This window comes from Lipotes vexillifer, unplaced genomic scaffold (genome assembly GCF_000442215.2).
Source record: "Lipotes vexillifer unplaced genomic scaffold, Lipotes_vexillifer_v1.1 scaffold324, whole genome shotgun sequence".
NCBI classification, from domain to species: domain Eukaryota; kingdom Metazoa; phylum Chordata; class Mammalia; order Artiodactyla; family Lipotidae; genus Lipotes; species Lipotes vexillifer.
The window spans coordinates 488,205-514,078 of NW_006791816.1; the positions used below are offsets into that span (position 1 = coordinate 488,205).

At 36.8% G+C, this 25,874-nt stretch overlaps 1 protein-coding gene across 3 annotated transcripts in view; it reads left to right on the plus strand.

Moving 5' to 3' along the window:
• The window catches only part of PRORP (protein only RNase P catalytic subunit), a 134,053-nt gene that overhangs the window by 50,323 nt on the left and 57,856 nt on the right, over nt 1–25,874 (plus strand). For all 3 annotated transcript variants that reach the window (XM_007464820.1, XM_007464821.1, XM_007464819.1), the window contains one exon: nt 7,078–7,185. In XM_007464820.1, the coding sequence (XP_007464882.1) occupies nt 7,078–7,185 (108 nt within the window). The remainder of the gene's footprint in view (nt 1–7,077; nt 7,186–25,874) is intronic.

The window sequence follows — 25,874 nt, forward strand, 5'->3', positions numbered from 1 at the left end:
TCCCGCACAACTGTAGTCGGCAGGGATAGAAAAGCTAAAGAAGTCAAGTGACATATGAAAGCATGCATATGGACCAATGGTTATCTTAAAGGTGAAATATTTATTACTACTAGGATTTTCTTCCTTTTGTTTTTTAATCAGCTTTATTAAGGTATAATTTACATATGAAAAATGTGCCAGTGTACAATTCAGTGAGTTTTGACAAATACATGCAGTTGTGTCATAACCTCTATAATCAAGATATGGGACCAAGTATATCATCCCCCAAAAGTTCCCTTGTATTCATTGCAGTCAGTTCCCTCTCCCTCCTTCCTGGAACCATTAATGTGCTTTCCGTTGGTATAGTTTTGCCTTTTATTTCATATAAATGAAATCATACAGTATGTATTAGCCTTTTATGTCTGCCGTTTTTTTTATTTAGCATAATACTTTTGAAATCCATTCATGTGTTTGTGTGTATCAGTAGTTTCTTTTTATTGATGAATAGTGTAACATTGTCTGGATATACCACATTTTTTTCCCATTCATTCACCAGCTGATGGACACTTGAATTGTTTCCAGTTTGGGACAATTACAAATAAAGCCATTATTAACATTCACATACAAGTCTCTGTGGATGCATGTTTTCATTTCTCTTCTTTCAATACCTAAAGGTGGAATTATTGAGATATATGATAAATGTATGCTTAACCTTATAAGAAACTGCCCAATTGTTTTCCATAGTGTGGTTGCATTTTGCATCCCATTAGCAGTATTTAAAAGTTCCAATTGCTCCACATACTTATTATGGTCAGTCTTTTAAATTTCAGTCATTCTGGTGGGTGGATAATGATTTCTCAGTGGTTTTAAATTTGCATTTCCCTAATGACTAATAATGTTGAGTGTCTGATCATGTGCTTATTGGCCTAAAGGGGGTTCTTCCTCTTTGTAATTTTGATACAATGATATTATCTAATCTGCAGTTGATACTCAGTCACAATTGTCACTGGTCACAATAATGTCCTTTGTAAGTTTCTCCTTCCCCCAGATCCACTCCAGGATTACACATTGGGTTTAGTTGTCATGTTTCTTTGGTCTTTTTTCATCTGCAACAAAAATCCCAGTTATCTTTGTCTTTCTTGGACCTTGATTTTTTTTGAAAACTATAGAACTAGTGTTTTGCAGAATGTCTCTCCGTTTGGGTTCACCTGATATTTCCTTATGATTAGATTCAGGCTATGTGCTTTTGGCAAGAATATCACAAAAATGCTGTTGTATCCTTGTCAGAGGCATCGTATCAGGAGGCACACTGTGTGAATATTGGTGATGACTGTGTTGCCCAAGAAATTTTTGTCTATGCTGATGTTATGCAGAATTCTCTTTTCTTCTAGGTTTGGCTCTTAGGTTTAGATTTCATAGTTTTGGCTTTTGGGTTTAGACTTATCTATAACAAAATAATTTTTGAGTGTGATGTGAGATAGGGATGGGGGTTCATTTTTTTCTCCAACTTTTTCCCTTGTTAGTTTTCTTACTTTTCTGTTTCTCTGATTCGACTCTTTATTATTATTATTACTTTCTTGAAATTTATTTGCTCTTCTTTTTCTAGCTTAAAGTGAAAACTTGGATCAGTGATTTTAGACCTTTCTTCTTTCCATGATCATTTAAAACTAAGTATTGCTCTAATGCAGGCATGAATTTTGATATTTAATATTTTACTGTCACTTAATTCAAAATATTTTCTAATTTCCTGTGTAATTTTCTTTTAACCCATGGGTTATTTAGAAGTATTATTCAGGAATACTTGGAACTTTTCTAGATATCTTACTGCTGTTGCCTTTCTGTAGTCGTTGCACCAATTTACATTCCCACCAACAGTGTACAAGGGTCCACTTTTGTGTGTGTGTGTGTGTGTGTGTGTGTGTGTGTGTATGTTAATCAGCAAACATACTCTTTCAGATTTTAATATTTCTAAATGTATTGAGACTCATTTTATGGCCTAGAGCTGTGGTTTGTCTTGGTGTTCCATGTGTACTTAAAAGGAGGAAATATTCTGCCATTGTTGGATATGTTGTCCTTTAGATATCAATCAAGTCAAAGTGGTTAATAGTAGTTTAGGTCTTCTCTATCCTTGCTGATTTTTATCTACTTGTTCTATCAATTATGGAGAGAAAAGTTGAAATTGCCATCTATGATTATAGACATTTATGTTCCTCCTTTCACTTCTGTCAAGTTTTGCTTCATGTATTTCGAAGCTCTGTTCTTATTTATGAATATGATTTCCCCATATATTGATTTTGTTTTCATTACAAAGTGTACCTTTTTGTTTTTTGTAATACTTGTTTTCTTAAAATCTATTTTGTCTAAAATTGGTGTTGCCACTCTGACTTTCTTAAGCATACCGATGCATGATATGTATTTTCTTCCTACTTTTCACTTTCAGCTTATCCATGTCTTTATATTTAAAGTACATCTCTTATAAACAGCATTTTTGATAGGGTTGAATTCAAATATTTTAAACAAATGGGACTACATCGAATTAAAAAGCTTTTGCATAGCAAAGGAAACTGATGACTTAATGAAAATGCCGCCTACTGAATGGGAGAAGATATTTGCAAACAATATATCAGGTAAGGGGTTATATCCAAAATATACAAAGAACTCATACACCTTAACATTAAAAAAACAAACAACCCAATTAAAAAGTGGGAAGAGGACCTGAATAGATGTTTTGCCAAAGAAGACATACAGATGGCCAACAGGCACATGAAAAGATGCTCAACGTCACTGTCACCAGGGAATTGAAAACAAAAACCACAATGAGATATCACCTCGCACCTGCTGGAATGGTTATTATCGAAAAGATAACAAATAACAAGAGCTAGTGAGTATGTGGAGAAAAGTGAACCCTTCTACACTGTTTGTGGGAATGTGAATTGGTGCAGCCACTATGGAAAACAGTATGGAAGTTCCTCAAAAACTAAAACTAGAACTACCATATGATACAGCATTTCAACTCCTGGGTGTTTATCCAAAGAAAACGAAAACACTAATTTGAAATGATATATGCATACCAGTTGTTCACTGCAGCATTATTTACAATTGCCAAGACATGGAAGCAACCTAAGTGCCCATCAACAGATGAATAGATAAAGAAGATGTGGCATGCATGCGTATATATATGTATATATCACAACAGAATATTAGTCATAAAAAAGAATGAAATTTTTTCATTTGCAACAACATGGATGCACCTAAAGGGTATTATGCTAAGTGACATAGACAGAAAGACAAATACTCTATGATTTCACTTTTATATGGAATCTAACAAACAAAACAAATGAACAAACATAACAAAATAGAAACAGAGTCATAGATACAGAGAACAAACAGGTGGTTGCTAGAGGGGATGAGTGCGGGGGCCGAGAGGAATAGATTGAGGGAGATTAAGAAGTACAGACTTCGCGGTTACCAAATAAATGAGTCACGGGTATTAAAAGTACAGTGTGGGGAACGTAGGCAATAATATTGTAACATCTTTCTATGGTGACAGATAGTAACTAGACTTATCGTGGTGATAATTTTGAAACATATAGAAATATCAAATCGCTATGTTGTGCATGAGGAACTAACATGCAGTTGTAGTTCAACTGTACTTCAAAAACAAACAAGCAAACAAATTCACAGAAAAAGAGATCAGATTTGTGGTTATCAGAGGCAGGGGGTGGGGGAAGGGCAAATTGGATGAAGTTAGTCCAAAGGCACAAACTTCTAGTTATTTAGATAAATAAGTACTAGAGATATGATGTATGACCTGATAAATATAATTAACCCTGCTGTGTGTCAAATATAAGAGTTGTTAAGAGTGTAAACCCTAAGTGTTCTTGTCACAAGAGAAATTTTTTTTTCTTTTTAAAAAAATTTTGTGTATATTAAGGTGATGAATGTTCATTAAAGTTATTGTGGTAATCATTTCATAATATATGTAGGTCAAATCATTATGCTGTACACCTTAAACTTATACAGGGCTGTATGTCAATTATATTGCAATAAAATTGGAAGAAGAAACAAAGTATGTTTCTTATACACAGCATTTTTGATAGGGTTGAATTTAAATATTTTATTTTGCTATTGTTTTATATTTATCCAAAAAAATTGTTTTTGGTTTCTCTGTTCCTACTTTCATGTTCTTTTGGGTTAATCAAATTTTTAAAAATATTTCATTGAATTCTTCTGTTGGCTTTTTATCTATGCCTTTTCTGTATTATTTTTAAATATATGAGTTGGGATTATAATATGAATCTTTAACCTAGTCCACTTAGAGTTTAGATTACACCATTTCACATAAAATGTAGGAACCTTGTAGCAGTAGAATTCCATTTACCAAACACTTCCTGGTTTTTGTGCTATTGTTGTCATATATATCACACCTGCATGTTTGATTTATCTTTGATTTATCCTGCTTTGTATTTTGTTTGTATTTATCCTGCTTCGAGTCTGCTCTGCTTCTTAGATAAGTTATATTTTTCATCAAATTTTGGCCATTATTCAGATTCCCTTTTCTATTTTCTCTTTTCCTCTCCATCCTCTCCTTTTAGACTCGAATGACACATGTGTTGGTCTGTTTGGTATTGTTCCACAGGTTACTAAGGCTTTATCTTTTTCTTTCGATCTTTTTTCCTTCAGTTGCATAATTTCTGTTGCTCCGTCATTTGTGTTCACTGACTCTTACTTTTCCCATCCCTAATCCGCTGTAATGTCCACCCTGTGAATATTTTATTCCACATGTGTGCTTTTTGGCTCTAGAATGTTCATTTTTATAGTTTCCATTTTCTGTTTTTTCCTTTCTTTCCATTCATTATAACTATATTTTCCTTTAAATTCTTAAATCTATTTATAGTAGCTACTTTAAATTTCTTGCCTGCTAACTCCAGCATCTGGACCTGGATTGATTTCTGTTGACTTTCTTTTCTCTTGACTGTGGGTCACATTTTCTTATTTCCTCTCATGTTTATTATTTTTTAAGTTGTATGTTGGACATTGTGAGGGGCATCTTGCAAAGGCTCTGGATTCCATTATCTTCCTCTGGAGGTTATTGATTTTCTGCTTTACCAGACTGTTAAACTTGGTTAGACTTAGAGACTCCAGACTCTGCCACTCTTGCAGTGGATAATAATTGAAATCTTTGTTCGAGTCTTTTAAGTCTTTCATCTGTTGTTTTTTTTTGCTGGGCTCCTTGGAGTCTCCTCCAAGCATGTACAGATCAAGAGTCAGCCAAGGATTTGGGCAGATTTATACACAGATTTTTACAGTTCCCTCCTTTCTAGCATTCTTTCTGTAACTTCCCAGCCTCTCTGCCAGCCTCAAACTCTTCTGATTTCTCAAACCAGTCAGTCTGTGGCTTTCTGCTTGATTTCCAGCTGCCCCTGCCAACCATGCTGACTAGAGAGTGCCCTCTGGCAAAAAGCCACATACAGGCAAATTTCTCCTGCTGCAGTTCACTTATTATCTGGTTATCTGTAAATAGATAACAAACCACCCCAAATGTAGTGGCATTAAACAGAAACAGTCACCTATTATTATTATGATGATTATATCATCTCATGGTTTTAGGGTTTGACTAAACTGACTTGTGTGATTTTTGCTTGGTCCTTCTACTGTTGTAATCAAATGAAGGCTAAGGTCATCTTGAAATCTCCCTCACTCTCATAGATCTGATGGTTGATGTTGGCTTTTGGCTGGGACTCAGTTCGACTGTCAGGTAGAACACCTGTACATGACTCATGACCTCTGCCTGGGTTTTTAATGATGGTTGGGTTCAAAGAGCAGGCATCCTAAGAGGGAGAGCCAGATGGAAGCTCTATTGCCTTTTAATAGCCAGCCTTGGAAGTCACATAGTGTCACTTCTGCCACACTCATTCATTGAGGCAGTCACAAAGAAAAGCCTCTGTTCAAGAGAAGGGAGTTAGACTCTACCTTTTGAGGGGGGAGGAGTGTCAAAGAATTTTCAGACATGTTTTAAAACCATCAAACCTTCTTTCATATGTTGTGTGCGCTCCAATTTCTGCTCACTTTTGGTCATTCTCTAGCACCTTCAAATAGTTACTTTTTATATAGAAAATATTATATTATCTGGTAATCCATTACAGGCTACTCCGTCATTACCAGGAGTGGAACTCCCTCTCCTCTTTTTCTTCCATCCATAGCACTCATCACATTTGACATTTAATATATTAACTTGTTTATTTTGTGTCTCCTCCCATTAAAATGCAAGCTCCATTAAGTTGGGCTTTTGTCTCTTTGGTAACTGCTGGGCATGTAGTAGGTGCTCAACAAATTTTTTTTCCCCAGAAGTTAAATATAGCAAGCACATTGCTATTTATTCCTTCATCTTTTCTAATATTGAAAAGCCTTATTATATCCAATTTTTACTTATGAGCCTAGCAAAAAATGTTACATGTCTCATTGTCACCACTGCAATAAAATTACAGTGATGGAAGCAAAACCTGTGTCTCAATGTAGCCACATTGACAATTTATGGACACCATGAACAACAGTGCCCATTTTCAATAGAATGAGGCTTTCAACAAATGTTTGTTGAATGAATGAATGAATTTTAAACTCTTCAAAATAGCCATAAGTAACCAAATCCTCTTGATGACAAGAGATGAGTACAAGTTATAGAGTCTTGTTTTTTCAACATGGTTGCACTGAGATTCGCTTCTCCTTGGCTTATAGAACAGGGCATAGAGATTTTGACATTTTATTCTCATCTGACTACCATGTGTGTCAGTGTAGCAGACTAGATAACTGGTTACAGATCAAATGAAATACCATGTGAAGTACTTTGTGAAGTGTAAAGCACTATGAGATTATAAAATGTATCAGATAATTACATGCAGTTGTATCTATTAGGCTGGTCTTTTCAGATTTCATTTTGAAAGCATCTCTGTGTGTGTGTGTGTGTGTGTGTGTGTGTGTGTATTTTTAAGGTATGAATATTTTGACTTACCAGAACAATAATGAAAGTCATAGCAGTGTGTTTATGATAAAGACCTTACTAGGTTCCTATTAATATTTTATCTGACTTTTCTTTTTTAGGAACTTAAGAGATTTCAGAACTTTGTAAAATACCATCCTCCTTTTGATATTGTCATTGATGGGCTCAATGTTGCCAAAATGTTTCCTAAAGCTCGTGAATCTCAAGTTGTAAGTACAAGTTTTATTTTGTTATTCCAAATCTCCAGAAATATTTATTGTACCCATTTGTGATCTTCCTTGGGTCTCTTAGCTTCCCATTTTACCTTCCTCTAAAAATAAGTTCCCAAAAGTGACCAACCAGTCATCTAAGATTCAGTGTTTTCATCTCTGGCAAGTAAGTGGCTCTTACAGGCAGGGCAAGAGTGAGAGATTAAAAAGTCTGTGTAATAAAGGGCCAGTTCAGCCCTTTTTGTGTAGCCTTTAGCTAACCTTCTCCTAGATCTCTACTCTTTGGGGTTACTCTATCTTGTCCCTGTGGATCACATCCCTCCATTTGAAATTTATCAACATATACTATTAAGAGATATTAATCATAACTCACATTTGTGTTTTTCCAAACATACTATGTTCATAAATTAACCTAAGCAGTTTTTTTTGTAAGGTAATTGTTTGTTCTGTCAATTTCTAAGTGTCCTAGTAGTTTCTAATAGGAATATCATGATTTTTTATAGCACTAGTGAGCAATTATTTTAATCCCCATTTTTACAGATTAGAAAATTATAAAATTAAGGTTAATTTTGTTCAGTAAATCCTTAGAAAGTGGTCATAACATCAAAAGTTGATTGTAGAGAGTTCCTGGGTTTCAGACTTGTGGCTCTTATTGCTGGCAATCTATGGCCATTCATCTGTAGTTAAACTATTATTTCTTAAAAATTACTGCCAACTTAAAAGCTTTTTCTCAGAGATGCTACTAGTCCAATTTGACCATTTATACTCAAAAAAGCTTACAGGTACTAACAAAGGACAAGGTAGAGTTATAGAAAATTTTTTGTATGCCTTTCCTTTACGTTTGTGCCTGCATTTTTATGGTCAAGTATGTACTTTTTCCTCCTTTATTATTAAAAAACACAAAAGTAAGTTGAAAATATTTCTATCTCTTAGGTACCTGAAGGGCCCTTTGAAGCAGTAACATTGACAAAAGCAAAGCCAGAATAGGAAGCACGAAATTATTATCACTAATGCTTGGTACAGCTCAGAATCAGAAGGGTTCATTCCCATCTAAACTGTGAGAATGAGAATTTTCCTATTTGTTTACCTTTTATTTGACTTTCAGCTTCACACAAAGCACTAAAAATTGGCTTGCCAGAAATATATAGCCCAAATGGGAGTAACTTATGCAGGTACCATGATGAAGATGATGTAGTAAACACATCCCCCAGCATTGTGGGAGAAAAATGTGCACATTTTTAAAGATTTTAGCAGATTTTGGCAGAGAGGCAGAGATCAAATGATGGGCCAGGGAAATCATAGGCATCTGCCACTACTTTTAGCTTTTACTCTTAAAATAATTTAATGTAAGCCATAGTTTATGTGACAAGTAATTGTTATTACCCAGCTTTTCAGAGCACTGTTATGTGTGGTAGTGCACTGGCATTACATGTGGGAAATCTCAGCTTGGAGACTCAGAGACGCCACCTGAATAGCATTTAGTAGCATTTTAAATAGCTTTAAAGTAGCATTTTAGTTTAGAAATTAAGAATGGGCATTCTGGAACCAGACTTTTTATATTCAATCTACCACTTGTAATTGCTTTCATAGTTTGAGCAAGTTATTTAACCTATCTGTGCCTTAGTTTCCCAATCTGTAAAATAGGCATAATAATAGTACCCATCTCTTAAAGATGTAGTGAAGAATACTTGGCACGTACTAAGTACCTAATAGGTGTAACTATTATTGTGATTACTATTCAAAGTAACTTCCCAAATGGAACCGTAATTCTTGCTTTCAGCTAACCCCTGTTTGGCAGTTTAAGATTTTCTCCTGTTGTGTCATCCATGTCAATGGAGCTGAAAGAAAATACAAATCTCTGCCTTAGTATTAGATTTAATATTACTGTTAGACTCTAGGTGAGGTACTCAAATAATACTTGATTGAAAATTGAAGCCAGTACCATCAAAAACTTAAGAAAAATTTAAAATTTGATTTTAAGAAATGTTATTTTCTTACAATTATAAAAGTAAGGCCTGGGCTTCCCTGGTGGCGCAGTGGTTGAGAGTCCGCCTGCTGATGCAGGGGACGTGGGTTCGTGCCCCGGTCCGGGAAGATCCCACATGCCGCGGAGTGGCTGGGTCCATGAACCATGGCTACTGAGCCTGCGCGTCCGGAACCTGCGCTCCGTGGCGGGAGAGGCCACGACAGTGAGAGGCCCGCGTACCGCAAAAAAAAAAAAAAAAAAAAAAAAAAAAAAAAACAAAACAAAAAAAAAAAAAAAAAAAAAAGGTAAGTCCTGTCGTTGTAGAAAATTCGGAAGTTACAGAAAAGAAAATCATATATATCCTAACATTCAATAATAATCACTGTCAATGTTTTATTTCCTTTCCGTATTTTTCTTTTCTTTTCTTTTACCTAATTGGGCTCCAACTGTGTAAATAATTATATATCTATATTTTAATTTACAGTTGTTGAAAGCTCTCAGTAAAAATGAAATTATAAAAAGAATAGGAGAAATCATGTACTTTTAAAAAATATTTGAGATGGGAGGACGTTTGAAGCATATATAAAATTCAGGAACCCTAATGGGAGGAATAGAGAAATTTGCTAGATAGTAAAAAATACTATTAACATTGTTTAAAAATAAAAACAGGGCTTCCCTGGTGGCAGAGTGGTTGAGAGTCCGCCTGCCGATGCAGGGGACCACGGGTTCGTGCCCCGGTCTGGGAAGATCCCACATGCCGTGGAGCGGCTGGGCCCGTGAGCCATGGCCGCTGAGCCTGCGCGTCCGGAGCCCGTGCTCCGCAACGGGAGAGGCCCCAACAGTGAGAGGCCCACGTACCGCAAAAAAAATAAAATAAAAAAATAAAAACTGAAAAAAATTGTTTACAACACATGTGACAAAGGGCTAATTTAGTGACTGTACCAAGGTCTCTTATAAGTCTATAAGAAAAAGATGAACCATGCAGTAGAAAAGTGGCTTAACCCTATTCATAATTCTAGTTATGCAAATTAAAATGTTTGTCTTCCAGACTGGCAGAGATTTAAAAGTTGGTAGTATCCAGTATTTTGAATGGTTTGGACAGGTAGAGAAGAGGGTATCAGTACAATTTTTTTTGGTGGGTGATTTGGCAATAACTTTGGATGCCTAAAAGGTTGAAATTCTACTCTTAGAAACGAATATATTCACATTACTATATAAAGTTATGTGTCCAAATATGTTAGTTATAGCGTTGTTTGTAAGCAGAAAAGTGTAATCAACCTAAATATCTGTCAACTTAGGACCTAATATATGTTGAAACATCTATTTTAAATGAATGAGGGAGATCTGTATATACTGATGAGGAACGATACCCAAAGTTAAGTGTAAGAAAAAAGTTGAAGAGCAACAAACTGAATATGGCCCCACTTGTGTTAAAAGCAAACCAAAGGATTACCCATATATAAATGTTTGTTAGGTAAGTTTGTATCTGACTAGAAAATTTCTAGAAATTACACATAAAAACTTAACAATAGTTAACTTTAGGAGTTGGGGATAGAGTATAAGACAATAAGAGTATTTTAGTTTTTTATTTATGTTTTTAAAATTTTCTTTACAATGAGTATATATTACTTTAAAATTAAAAAAAAAATCACCATCGGGAAAAGTAAAAATGCATTCTTGGTAAATATTCTAAAATAACTGTATCTTATGGATTACCACAATTTTTTAATCATTTCCCTGTTGGTGGGCATATTAGATTGTTTCTCATTTTTCACCATGGTAAATAATGCTTGGAAGAAGATCTCTGTGCATGCTTCAGATGATTTCCTGAGAATGGATTCCCAGAAATAGAACTCTTGAGTCAAAGGGTAAGGACATTTTTAAAGGTCTCACTACATATTGCCAAATTGCTTTCCAAAATGATTGTAGCAATTTATACTCCCACCAACAGTGTATAAAAGTGCCCAAATAGAACACATTTCTTCAAAGTTGCTTATTACATGATTGCCTCAACTATTTAGTTACATTTGTGCCATGAATCTGCTACGTGAAAAGCGCTGGACACTTTTAACCCAGATTTCTTAGATCAAACATTTCTAAAATTTGTAAACAAAGTTTAATAAAATAACCCAGAAAGGAAATATTCTTGACCTTCTTATTTGTCCTCTTTCTTTCTCTCTTTTTTTTTAACATCTCTATTGAAGTATAATTGCTTTACAGTGGTGTGTTAGTTTCTGCTGTATCACAAAGTGAATCAGCTGTACGTATACATATATCCCCATATCCCCTCCCTGTCGCGTCTCCCTCCCACCCTCCCAATCCCACCCATCTAGGTGGTCACAAAGCACCGAGCTGATATCCCTGTGCTATGCGGTTGCTTCCCACTAGCTGGTTTACATTTCGTAGTGTATACATGTCCATGCCACTGTCTCACTTTGTCCCAGCTAACCCTTCCCCCTCCCCATGTCCTCAAGTTCATTCTTTATGTCTGTGTCTTTATTCCAGTCCTGCCCCTAGGTTCTTCAGAACCATTTTTTTTCTTTTTTAGATTCCATATATATGTGTTACCATACAGTATTTGTTTTTCTCTTTCTGACTTCACTCTTTATGACACACTCAGGTCCATCCATCTCACTACAAATAACTCAATTTTGTTTCTCTTTATGGCTGAGTAATATTCCATTATATATATGTGCCACATCTTTATCCATTCATCTGTCGACGGACACTTAGGTTGCTTCCATGTCCTGGCTATTGTAAATAGAGCTGCAGTGAACATTGTGGTACATGACTCTTTTTGAATTATGGTTTTCTCAGGATATATGCCCAGTAGTGGGATTGCTGGGTCATATGGTAGTTCTATTTTTAGTTTTTTAAGGAAGCTCCATACTGTTCTCCATAGTGGCTGTATCAATTTACATTCCCACCAACAGTGCAAGAGGGTTCCCTTTTCTCCACACCTGCTCTAGCACTTATTGTTGGCAGACTTCTTGACGATGTCCATTCTGACTGGTGTGAGGTGATACCTCAATGTAGTTTTGATTTGCATTTCTCTAATGATTAGTGATGTTGAGCATCCTTGCATATGTTTGTTGGCAATCTGTATATCTTCTTTGGAGAAATGTCTCTTTAGGTCTTCTGCCCATTTTTGGATTGGGTTGTTTGTTTTTTTGATATTGAGCTGCATGAGCTGCTTGTATATTTCGGAGATTAATCCTTTGTCAGTTGCTTCATTTGAAAATATTTTCTCCCATTCTGAGGGCTGTCTTTTTGTCTTCTTTATGGTTTCCTTTGTTGTGCAAAAGCTTTTAAGTATCATTAGGTCCCATTTGTTTATTTTTGTTTTTCTTTCCATTTCTCTAGGAGGTGGGTCAAAAAGGATCATGCTGTGATTTATGTCATAGAGTGTTCTGCCTATGTTTTCCTTTAAGTTTTATAGTGTCTGGCCTTACATTTAGGTCTTTATTCCCTTTTGAGTTTATTTTTGTGTATGGTGTTAGGGAGTGTTCTAATTTCATTCTTTTACATGTAGCTGTCCAGTCTTCCCAGCACCACTTATTGAAGAGGCTGTCTTTTCTCCATTGTGCATTCTTGCCTCCTTTATCATAGTTAAGGTGACCATATGTGCGTGGGTTTATCTCTGGGCTTTCCATCCTGTTCCATTGAGCTGTATTTCTGTTTTTATGTCAGTACCATACTGTCTTGTTTAGTGTAGCTTTGCAGTATAGTCTGAAGTCAGGGAGCCTGATTCCTCCAGCTCCGTTTTTCTTTCTCAAGATTGCTTTGGCTATTCAGGGTCTTTTGTGTTTTCATACAAATTGTGAAATTTTTTGTTCTAGTTCTGTGAAAAATACCATTGGTAGTTTGATAGGGATTGCACTGAATCTGTAGATTGCTTTGTGTAGTATAGTCATTTTCACAATGTTGATTCTTTCAATCCAAGAACATGGTATATCTCTCCATCTGTTTGTATCATCTTTAATTTCTTTCATTGGTGTCTTATAGTTTTCTGTATACAGGTCTTTTGTCTCCTTAGGTAGGTTTATTCCTAGGTATTTTATTCTTTTTGTTGCAATGGTAAATGGGAGTGTTTCCTTAATTTCTCTTTCAGATTTTTCATCATTAGTGTATAGGAATGCAAGAGATTTCTGTGCATGAATTTTGTATCCTGCTACTTTACCAAATTCATTGATTAGCTCTAGTAGTTTTCTGGTAGCATCTTTAGGATTCTCTATGTATGGTATCATGTCATCTGCAAACAGTGACAGCTCTACTTTTCCAATTTTGATTCCTTTTATTTGTTTTTCTTCTCTGATTGCTGTGGCTAAAACTTCCAAAACTATGTTGAATAATAGTGGTGAGAGTGGACAACCTTGTTTGTTTTTGATCTTAGTGGAAATTGTTTCAGTTTTTCGCCATTGAGGATAATGTTGGCTGTGGGCTTGTCATATACGGCCTTTATTATATTGAGGAAAGTTCCCTCTACACCTACTTTCTGCAGGGTTTTTATCATAAATGGGTGTTGAATTTTGTCAAAAGCTTTCTCTGCATCTATTGAGATGATCATATGGTTTTTCTCCTTCAGTTTGTTAATATGGTGTATCACATTGATTGATTTGCGTATATTGAAGAATCCTTGCATTCCTAGGATAAACCCCACCTGATCATGGTGTATGATCCTTTTAATGTGCTGTTGGATTCTGTTTGCTAGTATTTTCTCTCTCTTAATACAGTTGCCTTTAAGTGTGCCCAAAGGAAAGATTAGGAATCTTAGTTCTAGAATTTTTCATCTTTGTGTGAAGAAGTTTCCAGGTGTTTTTTCTGTGGAATAATGTACAAGTCATTTATGTTTTTTCCATGGACCCTCTACATAATACATGACAAATTCTTCTTGGTCCTTTTCTATTCATGTTCAATTATGTATCCAGCATTGTTCTCTGTAAGAGTTCATAAATTAGAAAAGACCATTTTTACATTCAGTATTTAGGGAGTACACCTTGATCACATATCTTGTTCTCAGAGCCTACAGTTTAGGGGTGATGGTGACTTAAGGAGCTAAAAATAAGTTCTGGTTGTGAACTTATTTTCTCAATTTTCATATGCACTTTTTTATATTTTAATGTTTTTTGAAATCAGATTATGTCTTATAAGTGATGTCAGTAGAAACTTGCCAGTCACCTTGTAGAGTTGAGACTTACTGGTGGTTGTCATTGCCTGGGAATGTGCAAATTTAGCTGTACACAGCTATGTCTGATCATCCACTTGTGACCTCAGTTGAGTTAGTTGTATTGGCAGCTCCACACGCTGTTTAATTTTAACCTTAATCTTAACTTTAAATATTTGCTGAGGGTTTTCTAACCATGCAGTAAAAAGTGGTGGTAATTGACACATTTCTCAGAATAACGTACAGAATTTTAAAGCAAGGAGAGGTTGTTAAAACCTATTTTTGCAGAATGGCATCATTCATTGAAAGAAAAAGCAATAATCAAATATGAAATGCAGGTAACTCCCCAGTATTCTTCACTGTTTTTGCTGTTGGTCTTAAAAGTGATACAAAAGTAAAGGTGAAGAACACAGGTTCTCAGGAGAGTAGTATGTATGTTACATGTCATAGAGCTGCTATGGCCAAAAGTAATTCAGAAGAGCCTTTAACTCAGATATGAAGATTCCTATTTAAATGTTACTTGTGATTCTGAAAACATAAATACAGCATGGAACTATATGATTAATATATGATTTTGTTTGTTACTGAAAAGAAAACTTTTTTTGTTTTTTGCTTAAAAGTTATTACTAAATCCATGACCATCTTGTAGTTTCTGGTGTCTTAATACCATTATAGAGTATACTGAATGGAACTGGAGATTGTAAAGTCCCTGACTAGATTTCACTTTTGGCACAGTTTAGGGTTTTGATCAAGTAATGTGTCATTTCTTTAGTACCTACATTGAGGTATACTTCATAAGCCATAATATTCATCCTTTTAAAGTGTACAGTTCAGTGAGTTTTAGTACAGTGGGCCCTCTGAATCTGCTGGTTCTGCATCTTCAGATATGGAGGGCCAAGTATGCCATTTTTGTACAAGGGACTTGAACATCCATGGCTTTTTGTATCTCCCAGGGGTTCTGGAACCAATCCCCACTGGATACTAAGGTACAACTGTATATTTACAGAGTTTTGCAATCATTATTGATATCAAATTCCAGAATATTTTTAATTCCCCTCAAAGTAACCTCATACCCTTTAGTGGTCATTCTCAATTCCTTTCTCCCCTTACCCTTGGTAACCACTAATCTATTTTCTGTCTTCATGGATTTACCTATTCTAGACATTTCACATTTTCACTTAGCATGCTTCCAAATTTCATCCATATTGTAGCATGAATCAGTGCTTCATTACTTTTTAAAAAATATTTATTTATTTATTTGGTTGTGTTGCGTCTTAGCTGCAGCACACCGGATCTTCGTTGCGGCACATGGGCTTCTCTCTAGCTGTAGCACGCGGGTTTTAGAGCGCACGGGCTTAATTGCCCTGCGGCATGTGGGATCTTAGTTCCCTGACCAGGGATTGAACCCGCATCCCCTGCATTGGAAGGTGTATTCCTAACCACTGGACCACCAGGGAAGTCCTAGTACTTCATTACTTTTTATTGCTGAATAATGTTCCCTTGTATGGATATGCCACATTTTATTTAGCTCTTCATTAGTTTGTGGAGATTTGGATTTTTTCCACTTTTTGGCTATTAAGAATAATGCTACTGTGAACACTTCATGTACATGTTTTGTGTGAGCATGTTTTCAGTTCTCTTGGGTATATACCTAAGCGGTGGAATTTCCAGGTCATATGGTAGTTCTCTGTTTAACCTTTTAAGGAACTACCAAACTTCCAAAGCATCTGCACCATTTTACATTTCCACCAGCAGTATATAAGATTCCAATTTCTCCACATCCTTACCAACACTTGTTATTACTAGTCTTTTTTATTATAGCTATCCTAGTAGGTATGAAATGGTATCTCATTGTAGTTTTGATTTGCATTTCCTAATGGTGTATGATGTTGAGCATTTTTCGTGTGCTTATTGGCCATTTATATATCTTCTTTGGGGAAATGTCTATTAAAATCCTTTGCTTATTTTTTAATAGTATTACTTGTCTTTTTATTGAATTGTAATTTTTTCGTGTATTCTGAATACTAGGGATTTATCAGATATATGGTTTGCAAATATGTTCTCCCATTTGGATTGTCTTTCCAGTCTCTTGATGGTATCCTTTGAAGCACAAAAGTTTTAAATTTTGATGAAGTCCAATTTGTCTTTTTTTTTGCCTGTTGCTGGTGTCCTTTCTAAAGAAATCATTGCCTGGGACTTCCCTGGTGGTCCAGTGGTTAAGACTCTGTGCTTCCATGCAGGGGGCTTGGGTTCAGTCCCTGGTTGGGAAACTAAGATCCCACATGCCACGCTGTGCAGCGTGCATGCATGCATGCATGCATCAATCAATCAATCATTACCTAATCCAGGATTATGAAGATTTACGCCTATCTTTTCTTCTAAAGTTTTATAGTTTTAGTTCTTGAATTTATAGTGTCTGCATTTTATTTAAACATCTTTATTGTAGTAAAATTGCTTTACAATGGTGTGTTAGTTTCTGCTTTATAACAAAGTGAATCAGCTCTGCATATACATACATCCCCACATCTCCTCCCTCTTGCGTCTCCCTCCCACCTTCCCTACCCCACCCCTCTAGGTGGTCACAAAGCACCGAGCTGATCTCCCTGTGCTACGCGGTTGCTTCCCACTACCTATCTATTTACATTTTAGTGTTTGCATTTTTAGAGAAACAATCTTTTTTTTTTAATTGAAGTATAGTTGATTTACGATGTTGTGTTAGTTTCCGGTATACAGCTAAGTGATTCAGTTATATATGTATATATTCTTTTTCAGATTCTTTTCCATTGTAAGTTATCACAAGATATTCAATATAGTTCCCTGTGCTGTACAGTAGGACCTTATTGTATATCTATTTTATATATAGTAGCTTGTATTTGCAAATCCCAGACTCCTAATTTATCCCCCGTCCCTCTTTGGTAACATAAGTTTGTTTTCTATGGCTGTGAGTCTGTTTCTGCTTTGTACATAAGTTCATTTGTATCATTTTTTAGATTCCACATATAAGTGATATCATGATATTTGTCTTTGTATGACTTAGTATGATAATCTCTAGATTCATCCATGTTGCTGCAGATGGCATTATTTCTTTTTTGTGGCTGAGTAGTATTCCACTGTATATATATACCACATCTTCTTTATCCATTCATCTGTCGATGGACACCTAGGGTGCTTCCATGTCTTGACTATTGTAAATAGTGCTTCTATGAACATTGGGGTACATGTATCTTTTCAATTTAGAGTTTTCTCCAGATGTATGCCCAGGAATGGGATTGCTGGATCATATGGTAACTCTATTTTCAGTTTTTTAAGGAACCTCTGTACTGTTTTCCATAGTGGCTGCACCAATTTATATTCCCACCAACAGTGTAGGAGGGTTCCCTTTTAAAGAAGCAATCTTCAGTAGATGGTAAACCAACATAATTTAGAGTATAGTGAGATTTAGACAGGACTAGCCTTGACCCTTTCTAACTCATCTGTTGAACCTTTAGTAAATCTGGGCAAAATAAGACTTGTTACTCACCTTTAGATGTTTTTCAAGTGCTAAGTGTATTCTGCTTTTCAAAAATATTTATTTGGTTGCAGTTTTTCAGAAGAAGAAAGGTTTTGGTTTGTATTTTTATTTTTGAGAAGAGGGAAGGGTTCTGAGTGACTGGCAGGTTAATTATTGATATATAGCTTCCATTTTGAGAAGAACAGTTAGAGCATCTTAGCAGGGAATTACAATGTAGAATCAGTTGCTGTTTATTGAGCAACTGTTACATGCCAGATACTATTTTAAGATGTGAGGGTATGTCTATAGGCTGATAAATGCTATGAATGCTGGAACATGATTAGGCTGATGGTTATGTTATCTAAACAAGAAATTCATAGTATATTTTGCATTTTGTTGTCTATTGAGAGTGATTCTTGTGTTTGTGTATGATTCTTTTCTTAAAAATTTACTTGGAATGTAAAAATGGAGAATAATGTTTACCCAAAATACATGGGATAAGAATTTTTTAAAAAAAATTTTAAGTATTGCAAAATGGTTTTGTAACATTCAGTTCTCCAGAACATGTTGTAATTTGTGAGAAACAATGACTAGATTAGAAAGTGTTAGGTATGAACCCTTGTACAGCACTTGAGCCAGCCTTTATGTAGCACTTAGACTAACATTCCTTTTTCATTACCTGCAAGGTGTAGTGTTTTGGATTTTCTTGAATCTGATTTCTTTTCTTTTAATTTAATAAACTATGTTTGTGGAGCAGCATGGATTTTTTTATGAACAGCCATCTCTCAACAACATGTTATTTGGGCTCTTACAAATACTTCTGAGGAAAAGCACTGCATAATGAGAGGTAGAAATTAAATTGTATCCATATTTTTTTAAGCTCAAGTGAGTGAGTAATCAGCACCACCATCCTCCAAGGATTGTAACCTCAACTACTCTTTTTCACTAGCCCCACATCCAGTTGACTGACAAGTTTTAATGGTCATGATTCCCCAATATATCCTGTAATCTAATCACTTCTTTCTATCCCTATTAACATCATCTCTCACCTAAACTGCTAAGTGGCCTTGCTTTTTCATCCTTGCCTCATTGACTTTGCAGGATACTTAGGATAAAATCCAAGCTCCTTATCATGGATTATAGTAATTTTCATCATCTGATCTTTACCTCTGTTTTCAGCCTCATCTCTGGTTTTTTTCTCTTTGCCTTTCACTGAATTATAGACACACTAGAATTTTTCCTGTTCCTCAGACATTCCAAACTTGTTCCTTCCTCAAGATTTTTGTACTTGGTATTCCTTCAGCCTTTAATGTGTTTCATTCTTCAAACAGTTGGATCATTATCAGCATCTCAAAGATCTTCCCTGATTCTTCTAAAGTAACCCCACTCTGCTCACCCAACCTATGCCTGTATTTTCAGTTACAACAACCTTATTTGTTTCTATGGTGGATTAAAAATGGCCACAGTTTCTCTCATCGTGAGATAGAGTCTGTTTCCCCATCTCTTGAATCTGGGGTTGCCTTATGACTTGCCTTGTGAATGTAGCAGAAGTTACACTGTGGGACTTGGGCTCAGAAGGCCATGCAGCTATGCTGTTACTCATTAGGAACTACACCTTATGAATAAGCCAAGGTTAGTCTCATTGAGGAGGAGATGCCACACGGAGAGAGAGAGGGGTGTGGGGGGAGAGAGAGAGAACTCAGCCTTCCCAACTAAGGCTCCAGATGTGTGAGTAAAGTCATCTGGGACCAACAACCTCCAGGCAGCCTGCCAAATGATTGTGAGCACATGAATGAGCCTAGCCTATACCACATGGAACAGAATAACATCCAGCTGAGCCCAACCCAAATTGCCAACCCATAGTGTTGTGAGAAAGTAAGAGATTTTTTTTTTTTTTTTCCGGTACGTGCGCCTCTCACTGTTGTGGCCTCTCCTGTTGCGGAGCGCAGGCTCCGGACGCGCAGGCCCAGAAGCCATGGCTCACGGGCCCAACCGCTCTGCAGCATGTGGGATCCTCCCGGACTGGGGCATGAACCCGTGTCCCCTGCATCAGCAGGCGGACTGTCAACCACTGCGCCAGCAGGGAAGCCCAGTAAGAGATTATTTTAATCCAAGTTTTTGAGTGATATATCACACAGCAGTAGATAACTGATTTAATTCCTTCATAGCACTTAGTATCTATAATTACCTATACATTTCTCTGTTAACTTTGTTACTGTCCTCCATTACAATGCAAATGCCCTGAGATTGAAGATCTTGTGTACCTTGCTTGCTGTTTTATCCTCAGCACTGAGAAAAGGGCCTTGAACATCATAAGTGCTCAGGAGATGCTTAGTGAATGATTGAAAGAATGAACAAATGGATATACAGTAATTCATATAACCTGTTAGAAATAACTTATCTGCTTTTCAGGATTAACTGAAAACTTCTTGAGTTTTATTCTTGGCAGCTTACTTCACGCAGTAGCTATGTGACCTAGGCTAAGTTACTTAACCTCCTGGTTCCTATGTGATGATTAAATGAGCTAATCCTTGAAAAGCACTATTGCAGTGCCTGGCACATAGTCCAATAAATGCAAAAGAAAGGGCTTCCCTGGTGGGGCAGTGGTTAAGAATCCTCCCTGCCAATGCAGGGGACACGGGTTCGAGCCCTGGTCTGGGAAGATCCCACGTGCCGCAGAGCAACTAAGCCCGTGCGCCACAACTACTGAGCCTGCGCTCTAGAGCCTGTGAGCCATAACAACTGAGCCCACGTGCCACAACTACTGAAGCCCACGCACCTAGAGCCTGTGCTCCGCAACAAGAGAAGCCACTGCAATGAGAAGCCCACACACCGCAATGAAGAGTAGCCCCCGCTTGCTGCAACCAGAGAAAGCCCGCTCACAGCAACGAATACCCAATGCAGCCAAAAAAATAAAAATAAATAAAAAAAAGAAAGAGAAGAAAAATGCAAAAGAAGAAAAACACAACAACCCTGTGAGTTCATTTAGTTGTCTGTGGTCTTAATTCTGTAGAAATAAAAGCATAGTAGTTTTTTATGATGTGTTTAGTCTCCTAATTTAAATAACTGACCATCTTGTAGTTTTTTCAGTTTGGGGTCTTCATGCTTTTTTTTTTTAACATCTTTATTGGAGTATAATTCCTTTACAATGTTGTGTTAGTTTCTGCTGTATAACAAAGTGAATCAGCTATACATATACATATATCCCCATATCTCCTCCCTCTTGCGTCTCTCTCCCACCCTCCCTATCCCACCCCTCTAGGTGGTCACAAAGCACCAAGCTGATCTCCCTGTGCTATGTGGCTGCTTCCCATTAGCTATCTGTTTTACATTTGGTAGTGTATATATGTCCATGCCACTCTCTCACTTTGTCCCAGCTTACCCTTCCCCCTCCCTGTGTCCTCATTCATTCTTTTTGAACTGATGCTTAGAACCTAAACTTGAGTCTCTAAATACATAGTTAACTTCTCTGTAGAGTAAGTAAATGAGAAATATATTAACAATACAGAGAAAACAAAAGACAGACTATATTAGTCAGGATAGGCTAGGTAATGCTGCAGAAATAAACTCAAAATTTCATTGGCTTAAAATGAATTATTTTTTTGTTCATGCTATATGTCCATTTTAGGTCATCTTTGTCGTCACCATTCTCATTCCAGGACCCAGAATAACTTTCTGAAATATTGCCAGTCACTGTGGCAGGGGGAAAAGGGAAAGTGGTGAAGCACACACAGACTCAAAGCTTCTGCTCAGATACGATACCAGTTAATACAGGTTACATAGCTACACCTGAGTTCAGCAGCATAGGAAAGGCAGTCCTACCATGTGCCTGGAAGGAGAAAGAGGATTAGTATTTTTTAACAGCTCTGATCACTACCACACTGAAATTGGTGATGTCTTGCTTGTTAACAGTGGTCAAGTCCAGGAGTCAGAAATGAGTTTCATCATGTCAGTGCAAACTGTCTGTGCCTAGATTCCTTTTTTCAATATCCAATTCCTTCACTATGGTTTTATGTGGAAAGAACTGATGCTTTTATTGATTGTTTTTCCCAGAATGATGAAGTAGGAATTCTAAAGTCTCCATAACTCATACTTTACACATACTTTCACAACTTTCATTTTTAGATGGATTTTTCTTTTGAGCCACCAAGTCATTATTAATAATGGGTGATGTGAGATTGCCTTGAGGGGACAGGGACAACATCCTAAGCTTTCATCCAGAAAACAAAGGGTATAAAGTAGAAAGCTTCTCATCCTGCATTTTCTCTCTTGTCATCTCCTCCCCGCCTCCCACCTGCACTCCACTCCGACACACAGGCCTCCCCAGGAGTCAGTCCTTTTTTTTTCCCTTGCTCCTTTTGCAGGTTGCATTTGGGGTTTTCGGTTGTTCATAAGCTCCTCTAGTAGAGGGTGTATAGGGGGGAAAGTACATCATTTTAGTTAATTTTGCTAGCTGTTCAAAACTCTGTTCCCTATTTTTGTAGATAACTAAGAATTGGTTAAAATGACTTCCACAGAAAGAAAATTTATAATGTAATTTAAAAGAATTATGGCCAGACATCAGCACCTAATGCTTTCATTCTTACAGCATGCTTGGGGCATTGAATAGAAAGTAGTTTGGTAGAAACACTGCAGAATTTGTTTTGATTGCCATCTCTTAGTTGGTTTTACTACAGTGAGAGAAAAATGGAGGAAGAAAGGGTATTAGCCATTAAAAGTCATCTGGAAAAAAAAAAAGAAAAAGAAAAAAAAGTCATTTGGCAGTAGCATTTACTTGGCAGTGAGTTCTCATTTTTTTCCTGCCACCCAAGTTATTTTATTTCTTTCTGTTGATTTACACAACCTCTTGTAAATGTTTCAATACCATAAAGAACCTAAAATAAAATAAACTATGCTCGATGGGTTCTTCTGTGTTTGTAAATCCTGGGCATATTTTTTTTTTGCCCAAACTATAGAAATGTTTGGAGTTTGACACCAACTGCTTGAAATTATGTTTCAATAATGTTATGGAAGCAAGAAAACTCCTTGCTATGTTTGCAAGGGCAAATGTTAGATTAAGTGAAATTTTTATTACACCTTCTTAACTTTTAATACTCTTCTCCATATAATTGTTTCTCGTGCTTAAAGACTAGCTCTTAAGGGCTGGCTTAAGAGGTAGAAGGTCTTGTAACTGGGTCTCAAAACTTCGGGGTCATGCTGCTTTTATTGCCTTCAAAGAAGGCTGTCCCCGGGGCTTCCCTGGTGGTGCAGTGGTTGAGAGTCCGCCTGCCGATGCAGGGGACGCGGGTTCGTGCCCCGGTCCGGGAAGATCCCGCATGCCGCGGAGCGGCTGCGCCCGTGAGCCGTGGCCGCTTGAGCCTGTGCGTCCAGAAGCCTGTGCTCCGCAACGGGAGAGGCCACAACAGCGAGAGGCCCGCGTACCGCAAAATAAACCGGGAAAAAAAAAAAAAAAAAAAAAAAAGAAGGCTGTCCCCATGTCTACTCTGAGAAGGTGTTTGAGTAATTTTTTTCATATATTGAAATCTAGAATCAAAAACTTGTCATTGTTCCCAGTTTACTTTCATAAATTTTGTTGATTGCTAATGATTGGAAATAAGTGATTGGAGGTTATGTCTAAGGATTTTAATTTTAGTCAACTACTTATCAGTAGTTTCTTTCCAGTGGAATTTTAAAAGTGGTTCTTTCAGTGTTTTTTTTTTTAACGGTACGCGGGCCTCTCACTGTTGTGGCCTCTCCTGTTGCGGAGCACAGGCTCCGGACGCGCAGGCCCAGCGGCCATGGCTCACGGGCCCAGCCGCTCCGCGGCATGTGGGATCCTCCCAGACCGGGGCACGAACCCGTGTCCCCTGCATCGGCAGGCGGACTCTCAACCACTGCACCACCAGGGAAGCCCCTCTTTCAGTGTTTTTAAGGCTAGGGGTTACGGGAACAATTATTAATCCAGTTATTCCAGGTTAAACTCTAATCCAGGAAGGGACTTCATTTTTTACTTTCTAGAATTATATATATTTATGAGTACTTATTACATTTCTTAAAAAAAAAACACATATTTTTAAAGATAAGAAAATTTAAAGTCTTTAAACTTAACCACTAGTGTTTCTGCTATACTTTAGAATACTGATTCTCAAACTTTAGTGTGCATCAGAATCACCTAGAGGGCTTGCTAAAACAGGATTTCTGGCCCTGCACCCAGAGTTCCCGATTCAGAAGGTCTTGGGTAGAGCTGAGAATTTACATTTCTTAAAAGTTCCTAGGTAATGCTGATGCTGCTGGTTTGGGGACCACGTTTTGAGAACCACTGTTGCATAAAAACGTTTGCTCAGAAGTGTACTCATACTGCTTTACTAAAACAAGCAATTGTATAAGCCAAATACTCAAAACTATTAGAAGTCTAAATGATTCGTAGATTAGGAATCTATTTTTTAAACTAAATATATGAAACTCATTTTAAAGTACTTAAACCTGTTCCTAAGAATAATATACTTCTTTCACTTTCAAAATAGAAGTTTGTCATGTTTCCATAATGAACAGTTATGTTATCAAGTAGTTAGTTATATTAGCATTATGATGGTTAAAGTTACCTAGAGTATGACTTTTAAAAAACTATGTTAGGGCTTCCCTGGTGGCGCAGTGGTTGAGAGTCCGCCTGCTGATGCAGGGGACGCGGGTTTGTGCCCTGGTCCGGGAAGATCCCACATGCCGCGGAGCAGCTGGGCCCGTGAGCCATGGCCGCTGAGCCTGCGTGTCCGGAGCCTGTTCTCTGCAAGGGAGAGGCCCACGTACCACAAAAACAAAAACAAAAACAAACAAAAGGAAACTATGTTAAATAGCCCAAAGAGAATATGTTAAATGGAGAAAACCTGAGGCTAAAAGTAATTATATGGAGTATCAAACCAATGGAATTGCATGTTTCTTTATAGTACATCTGAAATAATCACCCAAATAAGTCACTGTTAGTATGTATTCAAAAGCCTGGAGATTTTTTTTTTTTAATCAGTGGAAACCATAAACTCGGACTGTGAATCTTAAGGCAACTCATCTGGTGGCAGCATTTAAGTCCTATTTCATTTGGGTTCAGGAAGAGCTTATAAGAATTCTCTAAGTTTATTACATGGGAGGGGTAGACCTAATCTTGACTCCTTATGTTTAAAATAGTTACATCTAGCTAGTATGCCGCCAAATGACATGGGGAAATAAATAAGCATTAATGGATGATGCCAATCCAGAATTCACTGAAGAACACAAAAAATGGTTCTTGGGTTTTTTTCTTACTATTTAGCTTTCATGACATGATAAGTCAGGGAAGTCACATGCCCTAGGTCAAATAATGCCAAACTGACTAGATGCTTCCTTCCATCCATGTGCCATTCCACCCATTTCACCTGCTTGACACTTGTAAGAGTTCTGTCTTGTCATGCCACTGCTGGAATAGTGTACACCACTCAGAATTATTCTTACATGTACCAATAGCTAATGAAGTGAATGATCAGCTGTTGGATAAGTGGGTTTTTAGTAAAGTGATCAAAGAAGTAAGTAGAAAGACTTTGAAGGAAGTCAGGCAGAGTTTCTGTATTGAATTTGGCCTCATATCCTTTTCTTTCCAAATATCCCCAAAAGGTACACGCTGCGTAGTGTTTGAAACATTTCCCCAATTGCATTAGTCAACTGATCAGGTATCTTAAAACAGCATTATTAGGAAAACAGCATTGCCAAGCTCTCGAATCTGTTTTCTCTCTGGCAAAATCTTAATGGCAAGTTGATGCTCTTCTTGATGTGTCACTGATAATTTTTGTGTGATAACTATTTAGGGTGTGTTGAGATTGTGAATCATTATTGTGTGTACTTTGCTTCTATGACAGTATTTCAAAATACGCTTCTCAGGAATGTGGTAGGTAGAGTGAAAGTATAATACTCACTTTAACTAAAAAATTTTTTAAATATTTGTTAAGTCTGACAAGCAGCAATTCCAGAGTGAGCAGTAAATTTACTTAAGCATGTTTTTGAATCTATATAAATTATTCTTACTTAATTATTATTACAATGGTACCACTTAATTCATCATTAATTTT